We start from the raw sequence: 18792 nt of genomic DNA on the forward strand, positions 1-18792 counted from the left end.
TCCTGACACATTTTGCTCGTAACAAATATTTACTTTACAACAGATTCAAAATACAGGAAAATAGGAATGCACCCCAGTTCCCACTCTGAATCTTAGCGATCTTGAGCTCATAGCAAGGTATGTGACGAAAAAGTGAAAGAAACTAGAAGGAGGAAAATAGAAAAAGATTAGATTTGTACTTTTTTTGGAGAAACATGGTACAGAGCTACAGTTTGAATAGTAACCAGAAGCGTCAAACAGATTTATTAGACACTTTGTTCATTTAAAAATCAATTAATGTGCTCCCTTACCACAGGTAAAGTCATTTGAATTTGTTCAATGAGTTTTTTTTACTTTAGAACATCAAATAGAAGCTAATGCTTGATCAAATTGAGGGGGAAAAAAGAATTATTAGGTTTTGAACACAAATAAGTGTCTGTGAACTGGTAAGCAAAATTCAGCAAAAATTTAGAAAGGAACGGGCCAGCTTTTCTTGAAAATTTTCAAAATTGAATGTCACAATTTGGAGATATACTTTGCAGAAAATAGTTTTCTCTGCTTTTATTTCCCATTGTTTGGGGACTTGAAACAAATCACCAACACAATTAATGCAATAAATTCTCATCTATATATCAAATGGATATTTTGTCCACCAGCTTCCTAAGGCTTTATAAGCTGAATTGTTTTGATATCATTTGATGAAAGGTTCTGTAAAAGTTCAAAGTATTGTTATTTTGGGCAGTCGCACCTGCATGTTTAAAATGCCTCTGTGCAAAATGTAGCCCAATCTGCTTTCAGATCAGACCTTCAAAGAAGGATAGATTCATAAGTGTGACAGATCCCCTTAGGTGCTTCCCTACAAAGAACAAGTAAAGCTAAGAGAGCCACTCCCACCCACCATCTTTGTCTGTTTGTGCCTAAGCATCAAATGGCACCTCTAAAAAGAAGAGCAGAAAACCTTAGTACCTGTCTGCTGGAGAGCCACACCAAGACACAGACGGTTTTCTGGAAGAAATGACGCTTAACAGTACAGATATAGTTAAGTAAATGGAGGGAGAAAATGGAAATGGAGAGGACCATACTTTTCACTAACAGGGATTATCTATTAAAAGGCAACTCTTTTTTTTAAAGAGCAGCTAAGCTCAGAAATCACACATATGATGTCTGCCATTAAAGGAGTCAGTGTAATTGAGTCAAATGAATGGGGTGCTGAGCATTTAGGGTAGTGGGTCACAAACGTGTCTGTTCATTAGAATCAGCAGGGCACACAGATCCAGAGAACAGATTGGTGGTTACCAGAGGGGAAGGGGATGGAAGAGAGTGAAAGGGGTAATGGGCGCCATGTGTCCAGGGGTGGATGACAAGTAGACTTTTGATAGTGAACAGGATGTAGTATAAACAGAAGTTGAAATATCATGTGCACCTGAAATTTATGTAATGTTATAAACCAATGTTACCTCAAAAAAGAAAAAAACACACAAAATGAAGAGAAAAGAAAGAATCACCTGGGAATCTTAAAAATTCCAAAGCACGAAGGAAGAAAATATCAAAAGTTCAGAGACCAGTTAGGGGACAATAGCAATGTCCAATAATAAGGCCTAACAAAGGCCCTGCAGTGGCAAAATAGCTGGGTAGCAGGAGTAGACAGAAAGGAAGAGAGAGTTGCAAAAGGTAAAAGAAGAACAGGTGTGTAGGATTTAGTAACTGCTCACTGTATGATTGTACTGGGTGGATGTAAAACGGTTCTGACAGTGTCTGAAGCCTTATGATCCTTGGTATTATATATAGGATATATAGGTTATATATAAGATAAAAATAGGTTGATGCCTGGATCCCAATATAGAATTTAAGGCTGATTTAGTGCCTAGCTTACCTACATTTCATTTAGGAGAAAATGTTCTATATGTCAATTATTCTAGAAAACCAAGGTTCATAATCTTATTTGAATCATTTGGAATGAAAATCTTTGAAAGGTATTATGCTCATTCTTAACCTCTAGAAGGTGTGCACTGAATGTAGCTCAGTCATTTTTAGTAGCTCTAGTCATCATTATGGACATCTACTTTTATACTTCTCTGTCATTCACAGATGACCTTGGGAGCTAATGATCAATGGGCTTTTTTTGCCCCTACAGTAAAGAGCCTCAAACTTTGTGGCACTTTAATTCCTCATCTGCTGCTCCCAATGGTCACCTCCTGATGTTTTCCTGGACCTGGCCTTAGTGGCATCTTTTCTGATCTGTTGTTGCTTTCTTCTTGGCAAACTAGATTACTAAGTCATTGCACCAAGCCTCAAATAAGAGCAAATTAACTCAAAATAAAAGTGGGTTTTGGGGGCCACCCATCTCTGAGGTTGGGCTTTAGGATATTTAATGCATACAACAGATAAGATTGTAAGTGCATTTACTTGACTATTCTGGAGTTCTTTTCACCTACCTACTGGTGTTGAATAGTATAAGTTCCTGGATAATTAATCTCTAGATAAGTAGGTTGTTACTATACTCCTACAGCTAATAAAATTAATATTGATTTGTCATCAACCAATCAACAAAAACGTACATAACTCTGTGCTCTGGGTTTCAGGGAAATAGAAATGCATAAGATGTAGTCCCACCCCCAGCGACTTGATAAGATGTAATTGTACATGTGAAAAAGATACCAAGAATCTTAGGTAGTCCCAGGATTGTGCCACAGAGTGTAAGTGTCATAAGGATTCAGAGGATGCAAAGATCAAATTCAGATAATAAGCAATGATGGACCTTGAATCCTTTAGAGTTAGTTAAATGTCCCACCTGGCCAGACTTTGTGAGATGGGCATGTTCATGAATGATCACTGCCTAGCCACAGAGATTTAGGATTGCTTCCAGCATCCCAACACAGTGCCCCTTTTCATCCAGGACCATTTGCTATTAGAAAAGAGAGGTGATCACTTGTGATTTGTTAACATTCCCTCATTTTGCATCTGGCACTGGACTTCTGAAACTTATAGAAAGATCAATGACCTCAGGGTTTAGGGACCTCAGCTATAGTCTCAGCTCTGCCACTAGCTCCCTGTTTCACCTTTGGTCAGTAATTTAATCTGTTTTTTTTTTTTTCTATAAGATGAAGATAGTAGGTTAGATCATATCTAAGGATCCAACTAGGATCATCATGTTTTACTATTTTAAAAAATGCATTCTTCTGATTAATTGCCTTTATTTTCTTTAGTTACATTTCCCTAAGTTATAAACTAAGTCAATGGATGAATTCCACTTTGCCCAGTATGGATCTTTAGAGGATATCCTTGACACCATTTGCTATTTTGAGTTTTCAACAATGAGTTAAAAGAAAATTCTGTCTCCCCAATTCTCTCCAGTTGGCAGAAATCTTCATGTGGACTTGATGGTTGCCTAGAGCAGCAAAATATTAGGGACTGAAACATGTTCAGGGGCCTGATTGGATAAGTGACTCAGAGCTGAAAGACCTTTCCCAGCTTGACTGGAGCCCATACTTAGCTAGAGTGGGTGTTTGTCTGCGCTACTCCTCTGATTTGGAGGTGCCTGTTACCTTGCTTACTGAAATACAGAAGCCAACCTTGAAGCCGACAGAAAGGAGTTAAATCATCAGAAGGCAATCTTCTTCGCTTAGCAGGTCTCGCACATGAAAGACCATTAGGACTAGTAAATATAAACTAGATGAGGAAGCTGATCATGGGCTTTGGAGAGCACATGCCAAGAACATTATGAGCACTCAATAAAAATTCACTATAAGAGCTACTATTCAAAGCCAATTATCTCTTTTGAGTTAGGAGAACCCAGTGGAGGTGCTGCTCATGAAAATCGATACTCTTTTCCTTCTCTGTTAGAGCCAGACATCTCTAACTATGCTCTTAGTTAAATGTGAATTAAAAACATTTTTTTTCTATTACTAAACTCCTTAAATCCTGAGGTCATCCTCTCTCTGTTCCATCAGTCTGGCTCCATGATACCAATTACTCTAGCTTGTTAAGGAAGTTATTAGCGTCTGGGAGTCACATCTTTTGCTTTTAGTCAACGTTGGCTGGAGCAAGAATTGGAAGGAGAAGTATTAGCCAAGTCTCATTACTCGAAGTCCTCTCTCTTTAGCTATTTAACCAGGTTCTTAATTATGTATTTGGTTGGTGGTGTTTTTATACCCAGTACACATTCTTCCCACTTGCACATGAGCGAGGTCATTATGGTAATAATAACAATTATATACTATTACTTTTTATCTTGTTTAAATACTTGTGGAGTGTCATTACAATCAGAGACTGGCCCTCTTGGTTTGGACGTTGTGATTTGTAATGAAAATTATTTTGAGTGATTGGAAACATAGTCCTAAAAGAGTTTACAATAGTAACTCTTATCTGCATAACCATAGCAGCTGTTTGGAAACATGGCTCCAGATCACTTGTTTGCAAATGTCTTTTTCCATACAATCTTGGATGGAGTGAAATCCATATACGTTACTTGACATGTGAAACACATGTGACCCTGGCAGATGATTTGGCTGACCTTGAAAACTACAGCTGTTTAGTCACTTTAAGAAACAACGCAATACAAGTGATTTACTAGGCTTGGGCTTAAACCATTTTATGCTGACTGATGGGAATTCTGACCCTTCAGAGAGGGAGGAAAAAGTGTAAGACAATGGAAATGTGTCATCCTGGGTGTTAATGTTGTCATTAATTTTAATACTTTACTTTACAAAATGTGCAAAGAAGGCTTCTTGGTGTTACAGGGAAAAAATAATAACATCCATGTGGCTTTATTTTGCTTTATTTTTTAAAACTTTAGTGGAGAAATCCAAGTTTTGACTTTTGTTTCCTCTCCATCCAGATCAAGAGCAGTCTATAATCTCCTAAAAAAAATCAAAGCTTCTTTGCTTATTATAAAATATGTTCTCTCTTAGGCATTACATGGTGGAGGATTAACATTCTCTTCTAAGGCAGCCCTATAAGTTCTCCAGTTGCTATGTATACACACTATTTTAGCCAGAATTTGGTTCATCTAGAGTGAAAGAGACCTGAAAAATTATGCTTTAATCAAAACAGAAGTTTCTTTCTTTTTCCTATTAAACAGACACAGAGTGGGCAGTCCAGGGCTGGTATGGCTGCTCTGAGATCATTAGGGGCTCACAGTTCTTTCAGGTAATTCCTCCGCCATCCCTGGATTATGGGCTTTGCCTCCAAGGTCCAAGCTGACTTTAAGAGCTCTAGCTGTCACATCAAAATCGCCAGCAGCAGGATGGAGGAAGAGAAGAATAGCAGACCTCATCCTTTTCAAAGAAACTTCCCAGAAATCCCACATAGTGCTTCTACTTACATCTCCTTGACTCAGTTTAGTCACGTGCCACATCTAGCTGCAGGGGAGACTGGGAAATAAGGTATTTTTTCTGGCAATCACCTAATTCAGGGATTTCAACCTCCTTTAAGCAAATACGCTCTCTCCTAACCTCTCCTTGACTGTCCAGTCTCTCTCAAATTCCTTGCCATCCTGTTTTCCTTCTTATACATCTTGGGAAAACCCAACACTGTCAGTCCCACAACCTGCCATCTCTACTTCCTTGCCAGAACTCCTAGGGGAAATTTCCTGGGGCTAGCCCAGTGGTGTAATGGTTAAGTTCGGCCACTCCACTTTGGCTGCCCGAGGTTTGCAGGTTTGGATCCCAGGCACGGACTTACACACTGCTTATCAAGCCATGCTATGGCAGCGTCCCACCTGCAAAATAGAGGAAGATTGGTACAGATGTTAGCTCAGGGCCAATCTTCCTCATAAGAAAAAAAATTCCCACATCACTTCAAGCTGGAGTTCCCATAAAGTCAAGACCACTCACCTCAGCTGGACCCTCAGGGCCACTTGACACTTTGTCCTTGCTCTGCTCCCTCTCTCAGTCCCCTTGGTTTTTATTGCAAACCTCCTCCCTCTCAAGCCTTCTGATCCAGCAGCTGCTCATCACCTTTCAGTAAATGACTTTACTTGTTGCTTAATGAAGAAACTCATTGTCAAGACATGAACTTCTTCAGCTCCTACAACCTCTTATTGACATCTGTACACATCCTTTTGTCCCTTCTTCTGGTCTCAACAGATAATGTGTCCCTTCTTCCTGAGTAAGTCAACCCCTGCATCTGTGCTTTTGATCGTCCCTCCTCTCAGCACTTCCAGGTCCTTGCTCCATCTAGTTTCCTTTCTTTTTCTCACATCTTCAGTCTCTCCTTTTCTTCTGTCTCTTTCCCTATTCATGTCTCTCTTAATCTTAAAAAAAAAAAAGAGAGAAACAAAAATAGCGAAGTCCAGTAACAGACCATTTATTGATCCTTTAGTTAGTTCTCTGTTCGTCTTTTCCCAGCCAAGTCTCTCCACCTCGTCATCTCCCACACGCCCCTCAATTTATTGTAGTAGAACTTTTTCGTAATAGGACTAACACATTTTCATTGGAAGCCATTCTCTCCCAGGTGATTCTATTGTCTTCTTTTCTTGCTACTCTGAATACTCTTGCTCCCCATTGTCCATGATCTGTCTTCCTCCCCCTTTCCCCCTTAAACATGAGTATTTCTGGAAGATTCATTTTTGACTCATTGCTTTTCCCATTCTGGGCACTCTCTACATACTTTAAAAAAACTTTAATAGTTTTAGCTACCATCTTGTAATTTCCAAAACTCTGTCTCTACTCAGACCACTTCCCTGATTTTCAGACTCATTTATATGAAAGCCCAATGCCTGGTGATATTGGACCATTTGAATACAATATGTTCAAAACTAGACTCACATATTCTTCACAAATCTGTTCTTCCAGTCTCAGTTAGAGGCACTTTTATCCTAGGTTGAAACTGGAAATTATACTCCCATCTGTCAAATAAAGAGCTATATATACATATATATTTCTAATATATTTACATATATAATATATATAAATATTTATTTATTTATTTATTTTATTTTTGCTGGAGAAGATTAGCCCTGAGCTATCGTCTGTTGCCATTCTTCCTCTTTTTTTGCTTGAGGAAGATTAGCCCTGAGCTAACATCTGTGCCAACCTTCTTCCACTTATATGTGGATCACTGCCACAGCATGGGTGCTGAGTGGTGTAGGTCCCCACCTGGGATCCAAACCTGTGAACACAGGCCACCAAAGCAGAGCCTGCAGAACTTAACCACTACCCCATGGAGCTGAGCCCAAGAGCTATATTTTTATTTTACTTTTAAATATTTCTCAAATCTGTACTCTCTGCTCCAACTCACTTCCTCTAGTTCAGGCACTCAGCAGCCCGCCCCTGTATTACTGTGGTAGTGCCTGAAATAGTGTTTTTTGAAACTGTCAATTGCATTTGACGTTTTATTAAAAATATGACATCGAATTGAACAGAGAATAATAGAACATAAAACCGCATTTATAATATCAGGGATAAGTATTGTTTTATAAAATTGTTGATAAGCACACACATATAAACCCACATATGGCCATTTTTCCCTGAAAATGTATTTCTTACTATAAATCAAAAGAAGTGAGAACCACTTTCTTGAATAGTGTATCTCTGGTGTACTCTGCTAGCTCTGCCTTCCACAATGCCACCAAACCGATCTAGTTGAAAAATTAATCTGAAAGTGTCACTTCCCTGCTTAAAACCCTTCTATGCCTCCCACCAGCCGCAAGATAAAATCTAATTTCCTCAGCCTTGGTACACAAGGCCCCTGCCCAGCTCTGTATTACACCTCTTCTCCAGGCATCTCCCTGCCATTTGACTCAGTAGCAGGCTTCTTCCAGCCACACACACCATGTTTCATAACTCTCTGCATTTGCTTCTCTTCTCCCCCTCTAGAACTCATTCTCCTGTCTTAATTGCCTGGCTTGCTTCAACTCATCCTTTGGGGAGAGTGACACCTGTAAACCAAGCCATCCCTCCTTCCCCGGGCTGGGTCAGATCCTTCTCGTCTGTGTTTTCACAGCCCCCGTTCATATCTCTAGCATAACTCTAATGAAATTTTTCTAAAAATTGTTGCCTGTGCCTCTTTATTCTCAAACAGCCTGCCCGATAATGTATCAGTTCTTTTATCATGTCTTTGATGTATAGTATGTGCTGCTAGGACGTCATTATGCTCAACTTGCCTGTGTTCCATAGGCGTGGAGTCAAGAAGGTCCATGCATAGCTCTTCTCAGAACTTCTTAAAATTATTATTAAGTAGAATATGGAAGCAAAAGATAGGGCAGTAGAAGCCAACGTTAAAAACTTTTTCTCCTGCACAAGAAGGAAAGTGGCCTCTTAACCCCTTTGATGGAAGGGAATAACTTGAAAGAAGTGAATGATGGATGCTCTTTTCCATATTGTCATGCCTCTGAATCAGAATGAGGAAAATGCGGGAAGCAATGCCACTACTGGCCTTTTGTTTCATTGGCCAATATTTTAAATAACTCACATGGCCCTGCAAAAGGACATGTTTTTGTGAAAAGAATAAAACTCCTTTTAGTTTATTCTGTGTGGCATTTAAGAGTAGCCTTACTGATGGTCAATGGAGGTTGGCCTCTCACCCCACCACCACTGGTGAGTCTATGAGCGCACTGTTTATTCAGCTTTGCGGAAATATTAGGGAGGCATGTCTGTGATCTGACAAGGGTGCAGCTCCGTGCCAAGTGTACTTGGGAGTGTTTCTGTGATGAGGGTAATGAGTTTTTTCCTTCTGATTTGGACTGTGGCTTCATTCCTCCTCCCCAGTGTAAGAATAGATCTCCTTGAAACCTTTTTCATATTTAGCTATCCTATGCCTCCACTTTTCTTGTTCCTTTTCTTAAGAGGGTAAGAGAAACTCTGTAGTGCTTTCTTTTCATTCTTTGGGCCAATTTCTGTTGCGTTGTTTCATGTCCTTGGACTTAGAGCTGCCTCAGCACTCAACACTAGCCCCTAATGAGAAAAGCAAAATGACTTCAAGTAAAAAGAAGTGGTTTGTGTTGTGGAGAGAAACTTGGAAAGATACACCACCAAGAACACTAGGGGCTCTGTTTTTCCTACTGTCCACAGCTGGGTTAACACATTTCAAAATAACCAGTCAATTTAGTTAATACCATCAAACAGCTCGTCGATACAGTAAAGAGGAAGAGAAAATAAACAAATGGTTTTCTGGATGACTGGTTTAACTTCGTGTAGCCTTGATCTTACTCATTTCCAGGGAATAATTTCAACTCTTAAGGAAATGCAAACTACTACAGGTTAGTTTAATAGAAAAATACATTTAAAAAGGTATTCATATTCAACACATACTTATTTTTCCGAAGTGTCATTAAAACAGGGAGAAATAATATAGTGGGCATAGAAAGTTGTATTATAATGTGGGAAAGTAAAGTTGAAATCATTAGAGATTCACGTCTTCCTTTTTCATTCTTCTGCTGTCTGAATATCTCTCCTTCCTACTCCCTCCTTCTTGTTCTTTCCTTTGCCCTTCTGTTCCTCTCTCTTTTGACCTCAGTAACAATAACACAGACTCTCTGCCCACTGCTGTCCTAAGACTTGACACACGTGAGCACATTTAATTCTCACAACAACCCTATGAGATAGGTAGAATTAATATGCCATTTTACAGAAGAAGAAAAGGAGGCTCATAGTCACTATTTCCCATAGTCATTATTCTGAAAAGTTGTAGAGCTGTGATTCCAGTCCTGGCAGTCATAGTTCAGATCCCACACCCTGACAACAACATTCTACTGCTTCCCTCTCATTTCATGGCAGTTCACTTTTGTTTCCTCCACATTCGCTCCTGGTCTCATATTCTCCACTATACTCTCCCTCCTTTTCCTTTCAGTATATCCTCTGCCTCTTTTTTTCACTCTTTTCTCTCACTCCTTCCTTTATTTCTCTGTGATCTCTCATTTCTGAGTTAGCATCCCTTTCCTTACTCCCCTCACCCTATTCCTTCCCAGCTCTCTAGTCCTGCATCATTCTCCTCTCTGATGTCTCTTCATTCCCCACTGCGGCCTCTCCCAAGTCCGGACCCTGCCCCATCTGTCATTTTTCACCTCCACTTTCCTAACATCTCTCTCTCTCTAAGTTAGACGTGGTGCCCAGTTTCAAGCACAAGACAAGGCAAGGGTATGTTCAGGGAGAGCCTCTGTTCTCATACACAAGGAGTACTGTCCATGATTATAAAGTGATTATAAAAGAGAATTGCATTCCTGCCAGAGATCTTACAAATTAGGTTTTTGTTGAACTCCAGATGGTCTCTAGTGACCAGAAAAATATAATGCCTCTCACTATGATCACTACCAGGAAGTGAGCTGAAGAAGACAACAGATAGAAACCAACTCCAGAACTGTGAGATCCAAGACAAGTGGAATTTCTGTGTATAATTCAATTGCAGTAAATGTTGAGGAGTACACCATGATGTAGTGCTTTGAACAAAACTGTATTTTACTCAAGTGACGATATTTTCAACCAGCTAGTACAGAACAGAAGAGTTTCATTTCCTTGAATCAAAGCTATTTGATGACTTTTCCTGGAAATACACTAAGAGTTCCAAGAAAAGACTCCAGATTCCCAAGCTACTGGCACAGAGTAAGCATCGTTTCTTCACACAGTAATTCACAAAGTCCCCCATCACCATATGGTCACATTCCCATCAGATTGGCTTGGTTATCGGAAATAAGTGAGTTGAAATAAATGTCATTCTTACACGGATTAGGGTGTAAAAGTTTTGAGGAATCATCACAGTTCTAGAGACCTGCAATTTCGTCTTTTGCTTGTAGGACATATAGTACCTTTCTTGAGACTCTACCATCTGTTAGTTTGTTTGTTTATTTGTTTGTTTTTGTGTCTGGTCTGTTTTCTTTTTCTGGACCCACTTTTTCTGCTTTTCGTAGTCTCTTCTTTTTCACCATCCCAGCTTGCACATGGCTTGCCACAGCTTCTCTAGTCTCAGACCATCTTTACTTCAGGCTGTCTATAGATGCATTTTTTTACTCCTCCTGACACCAACTACCTTATTTGCAATTTCTCATTTACAATTACGATTAAACAGAACCTACAAATTTACAGACACAATTAGACAATTTTTCAGTCTAATCGTATATTATAGGCCTCTGCCTACTGGTGAGCCCATGAATTGCGTGTCTTGGGGTTAGACCTCCAGACCTGGGCTATTTAATAATTTGGACAATATTCTTTTAACAAATAATTTCTCAGGAGTCTCCCATGTGCCAGACCTAAGCAAAGCTCTTGGAATACAGTGATGACCAAAAGAAGAATTATCCCTGTCCTGAGACCCTCTAATCTGGGGGCCAGGAGAGGGGAGATATGTATTAATCAAATAATCATAGTCCTGAATGTAAAATTCCAAACTGAAGGATGTGATATGAAGGAAAATTTCTATGAGAGTGGCAGATCAGAAGCCCAGTCTGCCCATGCTCTTGGAATCTCCTGCAAAAATAAACACTTATGTCTAGCAGACTGGATCTTCTGAGAAGATTCCAGAGGCGTGTTGGCCAATCAAGAAGAATAAACAGGTTTATGCCAAAAGCCATTTCTTCCGTTGTTGTGCTCAGTTCGCGATGATTCTCTTGCAGAATTTGAAAGGCAAGCACTGGCTTCTCTCCCTCGTGTTCTCCCACCCAAAAAAGGTCTGTTCCTTTGAAAGGCAGGCACTGGCGCCTCTACCCCACCAACACAAACTGTAACATCTTCCTCCTAGCTCTAAGGCTCTGAGTTTGGACCTCCCATCTGGTAGGACTCCAGACTAATCCATTAAGTCTGCTAGATTTCCAAAACATTCATTCAAATTTAAAATGCCTGCGGCTTCTTGTGTAGCCCTGGCTGTGTTAATTTCTGCACTTGCATTTTAAACCCTTAGAGTCAGGATTTCACCTGAAGACCTCCAAGTAATTGCTTAGATGACACAAGAAAGATATCCAGGTTAAAAAAAAATTCTATACTAATGAGTCTGTTGTTCCTTTGCAAGACGCAGTGATCAAGGGCTTCCTTTTGGACAACTCTGCCAAGCCATTCTGAATTCTAGTCACGCCTCATCCCAAATCTGTTGACAAGAAAAATTCAACGGAGATGGGGAGAGATGAAGTTTACTCTTGTCATTTAACTAACCTGCACAACCACAGGGAACCAGCCCTAGGAAGCTAACACGAAAATCTTAAGGACTGTTTTTTCAGACTCTGAAATTCTCCTAAATCCCCATCCCAGTATCACTCAAGGTCTTTACAACCTCTGTTTGTCCCCAGGCTGTAACTTGTGCCTGGAATTCCTACTCCAAGGTTCCCTTGTGGTATTTTTAATAGTGCTGTTTGATGCTGCAGCCAGCTTCTCCGTGGTTTGAGAGTTAAATGGCATACAGTGATGTGGTGTGCTGTAATAGCTCTTGGAGGAATGTTAGGACAAATTAAACTCCAAATAAGATAGCACCTGAAAGAACCTAGTCCCTTAGTGAAAGAACTTAATGCTATAGAAAGAAGGGTCTGGCAAACCTTGTTGACCCCTAAATAATTAAGAGGAAACACTTACTATTGATCAAACTGAGTTTGGAATTAGTTTTGGACTCAAATGCCACGTATTCACTTAGATTCTCTGGTCGTTTACCCATCTAGTTCTTCAGTGTTTGCTTTTCTGCCTAGTTAAGCCTGAGGATGTATGTTTAAGAGAAAATAGTACTCTTAAACTAAAGGATACTCTTAAAGAAAAAGGGCAAGGGGAATAATTCACAACTTTGCTCAAAGAACCAAATCCTGTGAGCTGATGGTTGCCAAGTGTAGGCAATGGTTACTATTACTATACCAAAATAGGTCTGGCATCTCTTACACGGAATCCTGATGCCCAGGCCCACACTGAGCAAAAGCATTACAGGATTCCACAGGCTAATATTGGTCAGCTTTTCCTTTGAACAATAGTTAAACATCGTTCATGTCTTTGAATCACATGTGGTTTTAGAATAATGAAAATATTTTTTCCTGCTATTTAGAACAAAATCAGTATTTTAAATGCATATATATGTTATAATATATGCATATTATATTATTATACATTTATATTATATGTATATATATTTATATTATATGTTATAACATATACTGTATTATAACATATATACATATATATGTATTTTGGTTTTGGTAAATAGCTTTATTTCCAGTAGATCTTTACTATAGGCCCACTGAATAACCTATCATCTATGCAGTTCCTTTTAAAAAATCTTCATTGGTGATGGGTTTCTTCCAGGGAGGACAGGTTATATGTAAAATACAACTAATACTGAGTTAAAATAGTAAGAAGTAACCTGTATTGAGCGCTTCCTACGCCGCATGCTGGGCTAAGCCTTCTCCCTGCCTTGCTATTGCACCCTCGCCAGGCCGTGTGAGGTTCAGGTCTGTTGCTATTTTCTCCATGATACAGATGAGAACACAGAAGCTTAGAGACCAGGAATAGCTTGAGGATTTAGACAATATTTGAGGAGTTTGAGTAAAAAGGAAAAGGAAAAGTCTTCAGTTTTTATAAATGTGCTTCTTTCCCACTATTCAAATACAATTTTTCTTCTCTACTCTCAACTGAAATAAGGTCACACAACATTGTAGAACCAGGACTCAAGTCACTTCCAGCCAAATCCCAACAAAGTAAAAGTCAACAATTTAGGAAAATACATATTTTTTTCTAGTTGAGGATACTTCCATTAGTGACGTGACTAAATCACCAAATTATTGGCTTGAATACCAAATCATTCCTCTACTAAGAAAAACAGGAAATAACTCAGATAGAAATGATGCAAGTTGCTGCTGAGTTAGGAAGACGTTTGAAAATTCCCTCATACCAATAAATTACACATTGGTGGCTTAGTATAATTTAGTGTGGGCGATAGTCATAACTGCTTCTTTTACTTGAAAGATTACGGAGACTAGAGAATGGAAAGGTCAAGAAAAAGCTATTCAAATAATAGAATTTTGTGGGGAAAAAAATAACTTAATCAAATACCATTTCTCACTGGACATTGTTGGAGAGAAAGAAATTTTGGCAAAAGAACCAATGATAGGAAAAATAGTTACTCAGCTTAAGCTCTTGAATTTACTTTATAAATATTTCTAAATCCAATTTAGAATTGTAGAGACAAAAACAAGACCTTAAGAAATTCTAAATGCCATTCATTTAGAGAAGATTTAAACAGTGTCAAAACTTGTGATCTTCTGGGGTCGAGCTCAAGATGAGATTGTAGCTCACACATGCTGCATTCTAATCTAGCCAATTCAGTCATACTGCTGCCCAACTCATTGAAAAATGTAGGCAGCTTTGACAAGCAATGAATTTTATCAATTTGTTCAAAACCGAATCCATCTTAGGAATAACTGGAGGGTTTTAGACAATGTTTGAGTTAAAAAAAAGTCTCCTCCAGTTCAACTGAAAACTCTCAATAATTCTTTTCTACTTTTCAAATACAATTTTTTGTCCTCTACTCTCAACTGTACCATAAAAATTTTTTTGTTGCATTATAAGGGATATTTGGAACAGAAGTTGCAAAGATACTTGATTTTAAAAATTTACGTGGAACTGCTGTGTATCCTTAACTGCTGACATCATGGCCAGAGATGTAAGGGTTGTTCAAGGGGAGTGTAATTCTAACTTGAATATGCTCTTTTCAGCATTTCTATTTATTTTATTAAGGTGAATTTTTCACTCAGGAAATAAAACAGTGGACAATTGTTTTCTGCAGTTTTTCTGTAGAGCGCCTTATCCAATTACATTATCAATTTAAGTCCTACTGCTCTGCTCTCAGCAGAATCTAAAGAAGAAGAAATTCTCCAAATCCAATTTGGAAATAAAGTATCAAAACTCATTCAGCAATTTGCACTGGACTGCATTATTTGATTGAGAAGAAAGTGAGTCAGACCCTTTCCATTTCTTGGTGAAAGAACTAACGTATTTACTCACTTTAAAGAAATGACTCTCTTCAGTTGCTTCGAAAGTGTTACATTTCTATCCTACATTACTTGTAGGAATTACCTCTCATGCCTACAACTTTTTTTTTATAATTGAAAATATTTTTAATAAATAATAGATACTCCTGCTTCAAAATGCAAAATATGTTCTAGAAAGAGTCAACTCTTAACAGTTTCTTATGTATTATGTAAGCATTTTAAACATATTTCATGCATATACAAGCAAAATACATATTTACTAGCAATCTTTTAAAAAATAATAGGAAAGTGTTTAATCTTATTAATATTTTGAAAGGTATTTATGTGGAAAGAAAAGCTTCCTGTAGTTCTTTCATATTTTTTTAATGAGAACAGGATTTTATTTTATTTAAATCTATTAAACTCGCCTTCAAGGACACATATTTTAAAATTTCCTTAACTGCTTGTAAATATGTTTAGACCCATTAGAAACATTGCATAATTGGCCTGAACATGGAATTACATAATTCCGTTTACATATACGAAATCAGCAGTTTTCAATTAGGGCTTGATAATATTAGATATATCTTTTACCCTTTGCATCTCTAGCATAGAGTTTTTCTTCATTAATTCAGTAGATTTCTTACATCTCTAAGAAGGATTTGTACATTCTTTGTAGGAGGAAATAAAATTGCATTTAAAACTTATTCACTGGGGGCCGGCTCCGTGGCCAAGTGGTTAAGTTCGTGTGCTCCCCTTCGGCGGCCCAGGGTTTCGCTGGTTCGGATCCTGGGCGCAGACATGGCACTGCTCATCAAGCCATGCTGAGGCAGCATCCCAAATGCCACAACTAGCAGGACCCACAACTAAAAATATGCAACTATGTACCAGGGGGCTTTGGGGAGAAAAAGGAAAAAATAAAATCTTTAAAAAAAAACCAAAAAAACATTCACTGGGAATCTGATTTTCTAAAACTCACTTTAAAACTCATTCAGGGAAGATGGATGTACATTTTTAGTAACCTAAGCAGATCAATGAATCTCATAGAATTATTTTCTCTTAGTCTCTGTCCATCAGATGTGAAAAGAGGCTGCCCCCTCGCCCCTCTGTAAACACAATTCGAGAGAAGCACTGAGAGTGGGCAGAAGCATGAAAGAGTAGGAAGAACATGAATTGCGGAGCCTGACAAACCTGGGTTTAATTCCACCTCATCAATTTATTTACTTGGTGAATTCAGGAAAATCACAGAATTCACATGAGCCTCAATGAAAATCACATGAGCCTCATTTCCATCATCTGTCTCATAGAGTGGTGATGATACCATGTGTCATTGCAAAGATTAGAAGAGACTGTATGGAGAGTGCCTAACAAAAACACTCAGCAAATATGCCTCTGCACTTCAAAACGGTCATTCCATTAGATCCACCCTTTATTTTCTCTAAGATTTTTAAAAATCTCTTTTCTGTTTTTTCCAACTTGATATCTTTAATGGGTATATATTCTGTAATAAAAACAACACACTGGTTTAGCATCTCTTTAAAAGAATAAGGACATCAATAAAACAGCAACAACAAAAAGTAGCTTCTAGATAAGAGTTTTTCAATTGTTGAAGGGAGAGAGTCTCTAGCAGGGAAAGCCAAAGACCTGTGTGAAACGTAAACCATTCGAGTCAGAACCCTAAGTTAGTCAACTTAACTAGGCTGATATTTTGTTTTGATGTGATTTATATGTCACCTTTCAAGCAATTTATATTAAATCTGCATTTTTCTTATCTATCTACTTGATTGCAGGCTGCTGCAGGATAGACTTTGTTTGAAGCCAAGCTTTGTTGAAACCACGACGTCTAGAAATAAGCTTTATGCAGCCACGTGCCACCTAACAACGCTTTGGTCAATGACAGACTGTGGTCCCATAGGATGAGTACCATGTAGCCTAGGTGTGTAGTAGGCTATACCATCTAGGTTTGTGAAGGTACTCTCTGTGATGTTCGCACAACGAAATCGCCTAATGATGCATTTCTCAGGACATATCCCCGTCGTTAAGCGACGCATGACTGTACACTGTCAGTGCTCAAAAAATGCTTGCTTGAGACACACAAAACCCTGTGATATTCAGTCAGTTAACTATAAAGCTAATTTTAACAAGTGAAATACCCTGGAGATTAGTATTCAAAACACTGCTTATCTTTTTTCTCATTGAACAATGAGTTGTGTTCATTGATTTTTTTTCTTTCTTTAGAAAGAAAGAAAGATCTATTTTTATTTCTTAAAATGCACTGTTTTTTAACTCTGTCTCATTTTTCTTCTCTGAATATACCATTTACAGCCTTCTAGCTCATCTGAAAATGCCACTTGTTGTGATATAATAGGCTGTTAGAGCTGGAAAGGATCTCACTGATCATCAACACAAGGTCCATTTTAGAGACAAGGCAAGTGACCCGTCTCAGGATTCAGTGGTCACAGCTGGTCAGCAGGCAGAACTCACATCTCCTGACCCACAGCAGGCTTGGCTTTCTACACAACTGGCTGCCTTGGTTAAGGACAAAGAAAATAACTTTACCAAGAAAATTAAATTCATAGTCATAAAAGATGTTTCCCTCTTATAAGGCATGGAGAAATTCCTGATAGTTCCTTTATTTGGATATATGATCTTTAAAACATGTGACTAACACCTATAACTGGATTAAAGTGAAGGCATGTGTTTATGAAGGAGGTGAAGGACCTTCGCCTAATTCTGTTTTGCCAGCCAGCTCCAGGCATGGAGATACACATTGTGACAAACAGTGAATCAACATCAGCCTGGTGGAATTCTTGAGACTGTTGAGCTTCCCCAAGTTCAAAGCCTACCCCTTCATTGTTGGTTCTAAGATCTAAGTCAGCTGGGGCATCAAACAGTTTTTACAAATCGTCATTTGAATGAGATAATTGTAAACAACACTAGAAGCCCATGAATTAAATTATTGCTTGAATACTCATTTGCTTACTTAGGGGAAATTTTGGAATGTCCTTTGCTTTATCACTTTGCAATGATATGAGTAGTCTGAGATATTATGATGTTTTGTAGCAGTATATTAATTATAGTATTTCTTGAGTGCTTACTAAGCACATCTAAGCTTTTTATTTGCATATTATCATTTAATCTTCAGTTACACTTGGAGATAGCCTTATCCCCATTTTTCATAGGAGAATGTGAATTTACTTTAATTTACTTTAATTAACTCGCTCAAGTGGTGGAGCTGGAGTCCAGATTGGGTCTGGCTGACTCACTAACCTCTTAATCTGTATGCTGAATCGATTTCTCTGCCCATGCTATAAATCTACTTGATCCTTTAGTTGATTTATTGATGGCGACATTTAATTTTAGTTTTCTTCAAACTCTTACTGTGGAAGCCAATCAAACTGACTGGAGTTTGCATTTGAATAAATGTTGAGAGATAACTGAGCATTTGAGAATTCTAGGAAGGAAGGGACGAAGAGGAAGAGAGAGGGTAGGCAAGGGAAAGACAGGAAAGGAAAAAGAAAGTGCCTCTCTAGACCCTCTATTACTGTTTTGTTTTTTTGAATATAAATTTTAGAACACATTTCCAATGCTACTTTTAATTCCTATCTAACCCCTGAATAATCCATTACGTACAGATCATTCTTTATAACCATTATGAAATCCCATTTTAGTGGGGAAAAAAATTTCTTCCAGATTCCACAAGAAAATACCTTCAGAGAAGATTTCTGAAGGCCTTTGATGGAGAAACTGACTTTGAAAAGTCTTATTCTATGGAAGATCTTTTCATTGTGATGATTGCAACAGAAGAGATTTTTGTCTTTATAACTGGTAAAGCATAATTTTTAAAGGTAATCATTGAAGTGAAAATATAAATTGTACAAGTGTTAATAGAAAATATTTTCTCAGACCCCCCACCCAGCTTGAGAACTACCACTTTGTGTGGTTTC

The 18792-nt window shown here is 38.3% G+C and overlaps 1 protein-coding gene across 11 annotated transcripts in view; it reads left to right on the forward strand.

Annotated features, from left to right (window-relative positions):
• Positions 1 to 18792, forward strand: part of PDE4D (phosphodiesterase 4D) — a 1407338-nt gene that overhangs the window by 1243474 nt on the left and 145072 nt on the right. Inside the window, exon 9 of one of the 11 annotated variants that reach the window (XM_070519636.1) lies at positions 16636 to 18174. The exons of the other annotated variants lie outside the window; for them this stretch is intronic. Within the exon in view, the coding sequence (XP_070375737.1) occupies positions 16636 to 16661 (26 nt within the window). The 3' untranslated portion in view covers positions 16662 to 18174. Of the gene's footprint in view, positions 1 to 16635; positions 18175 to 18792 lie in introns of those variants that run through there. 11 annotated transcript variants of the gene reach the window in all.

This window comes from Equus asinus, chromosome 10, assembly GCF_041296235.1.
Source record: "Equus asinus isolate D_3611 breed Donkey chromosome 10, EquAss-T2T_v2, whole genome shotgun sequence".
Lineage (NCBI taxonomy): Eukaryota > Metazoa > Chordata > Mammalia > Perissodactyla > Equidae > Equus > Equus asinus.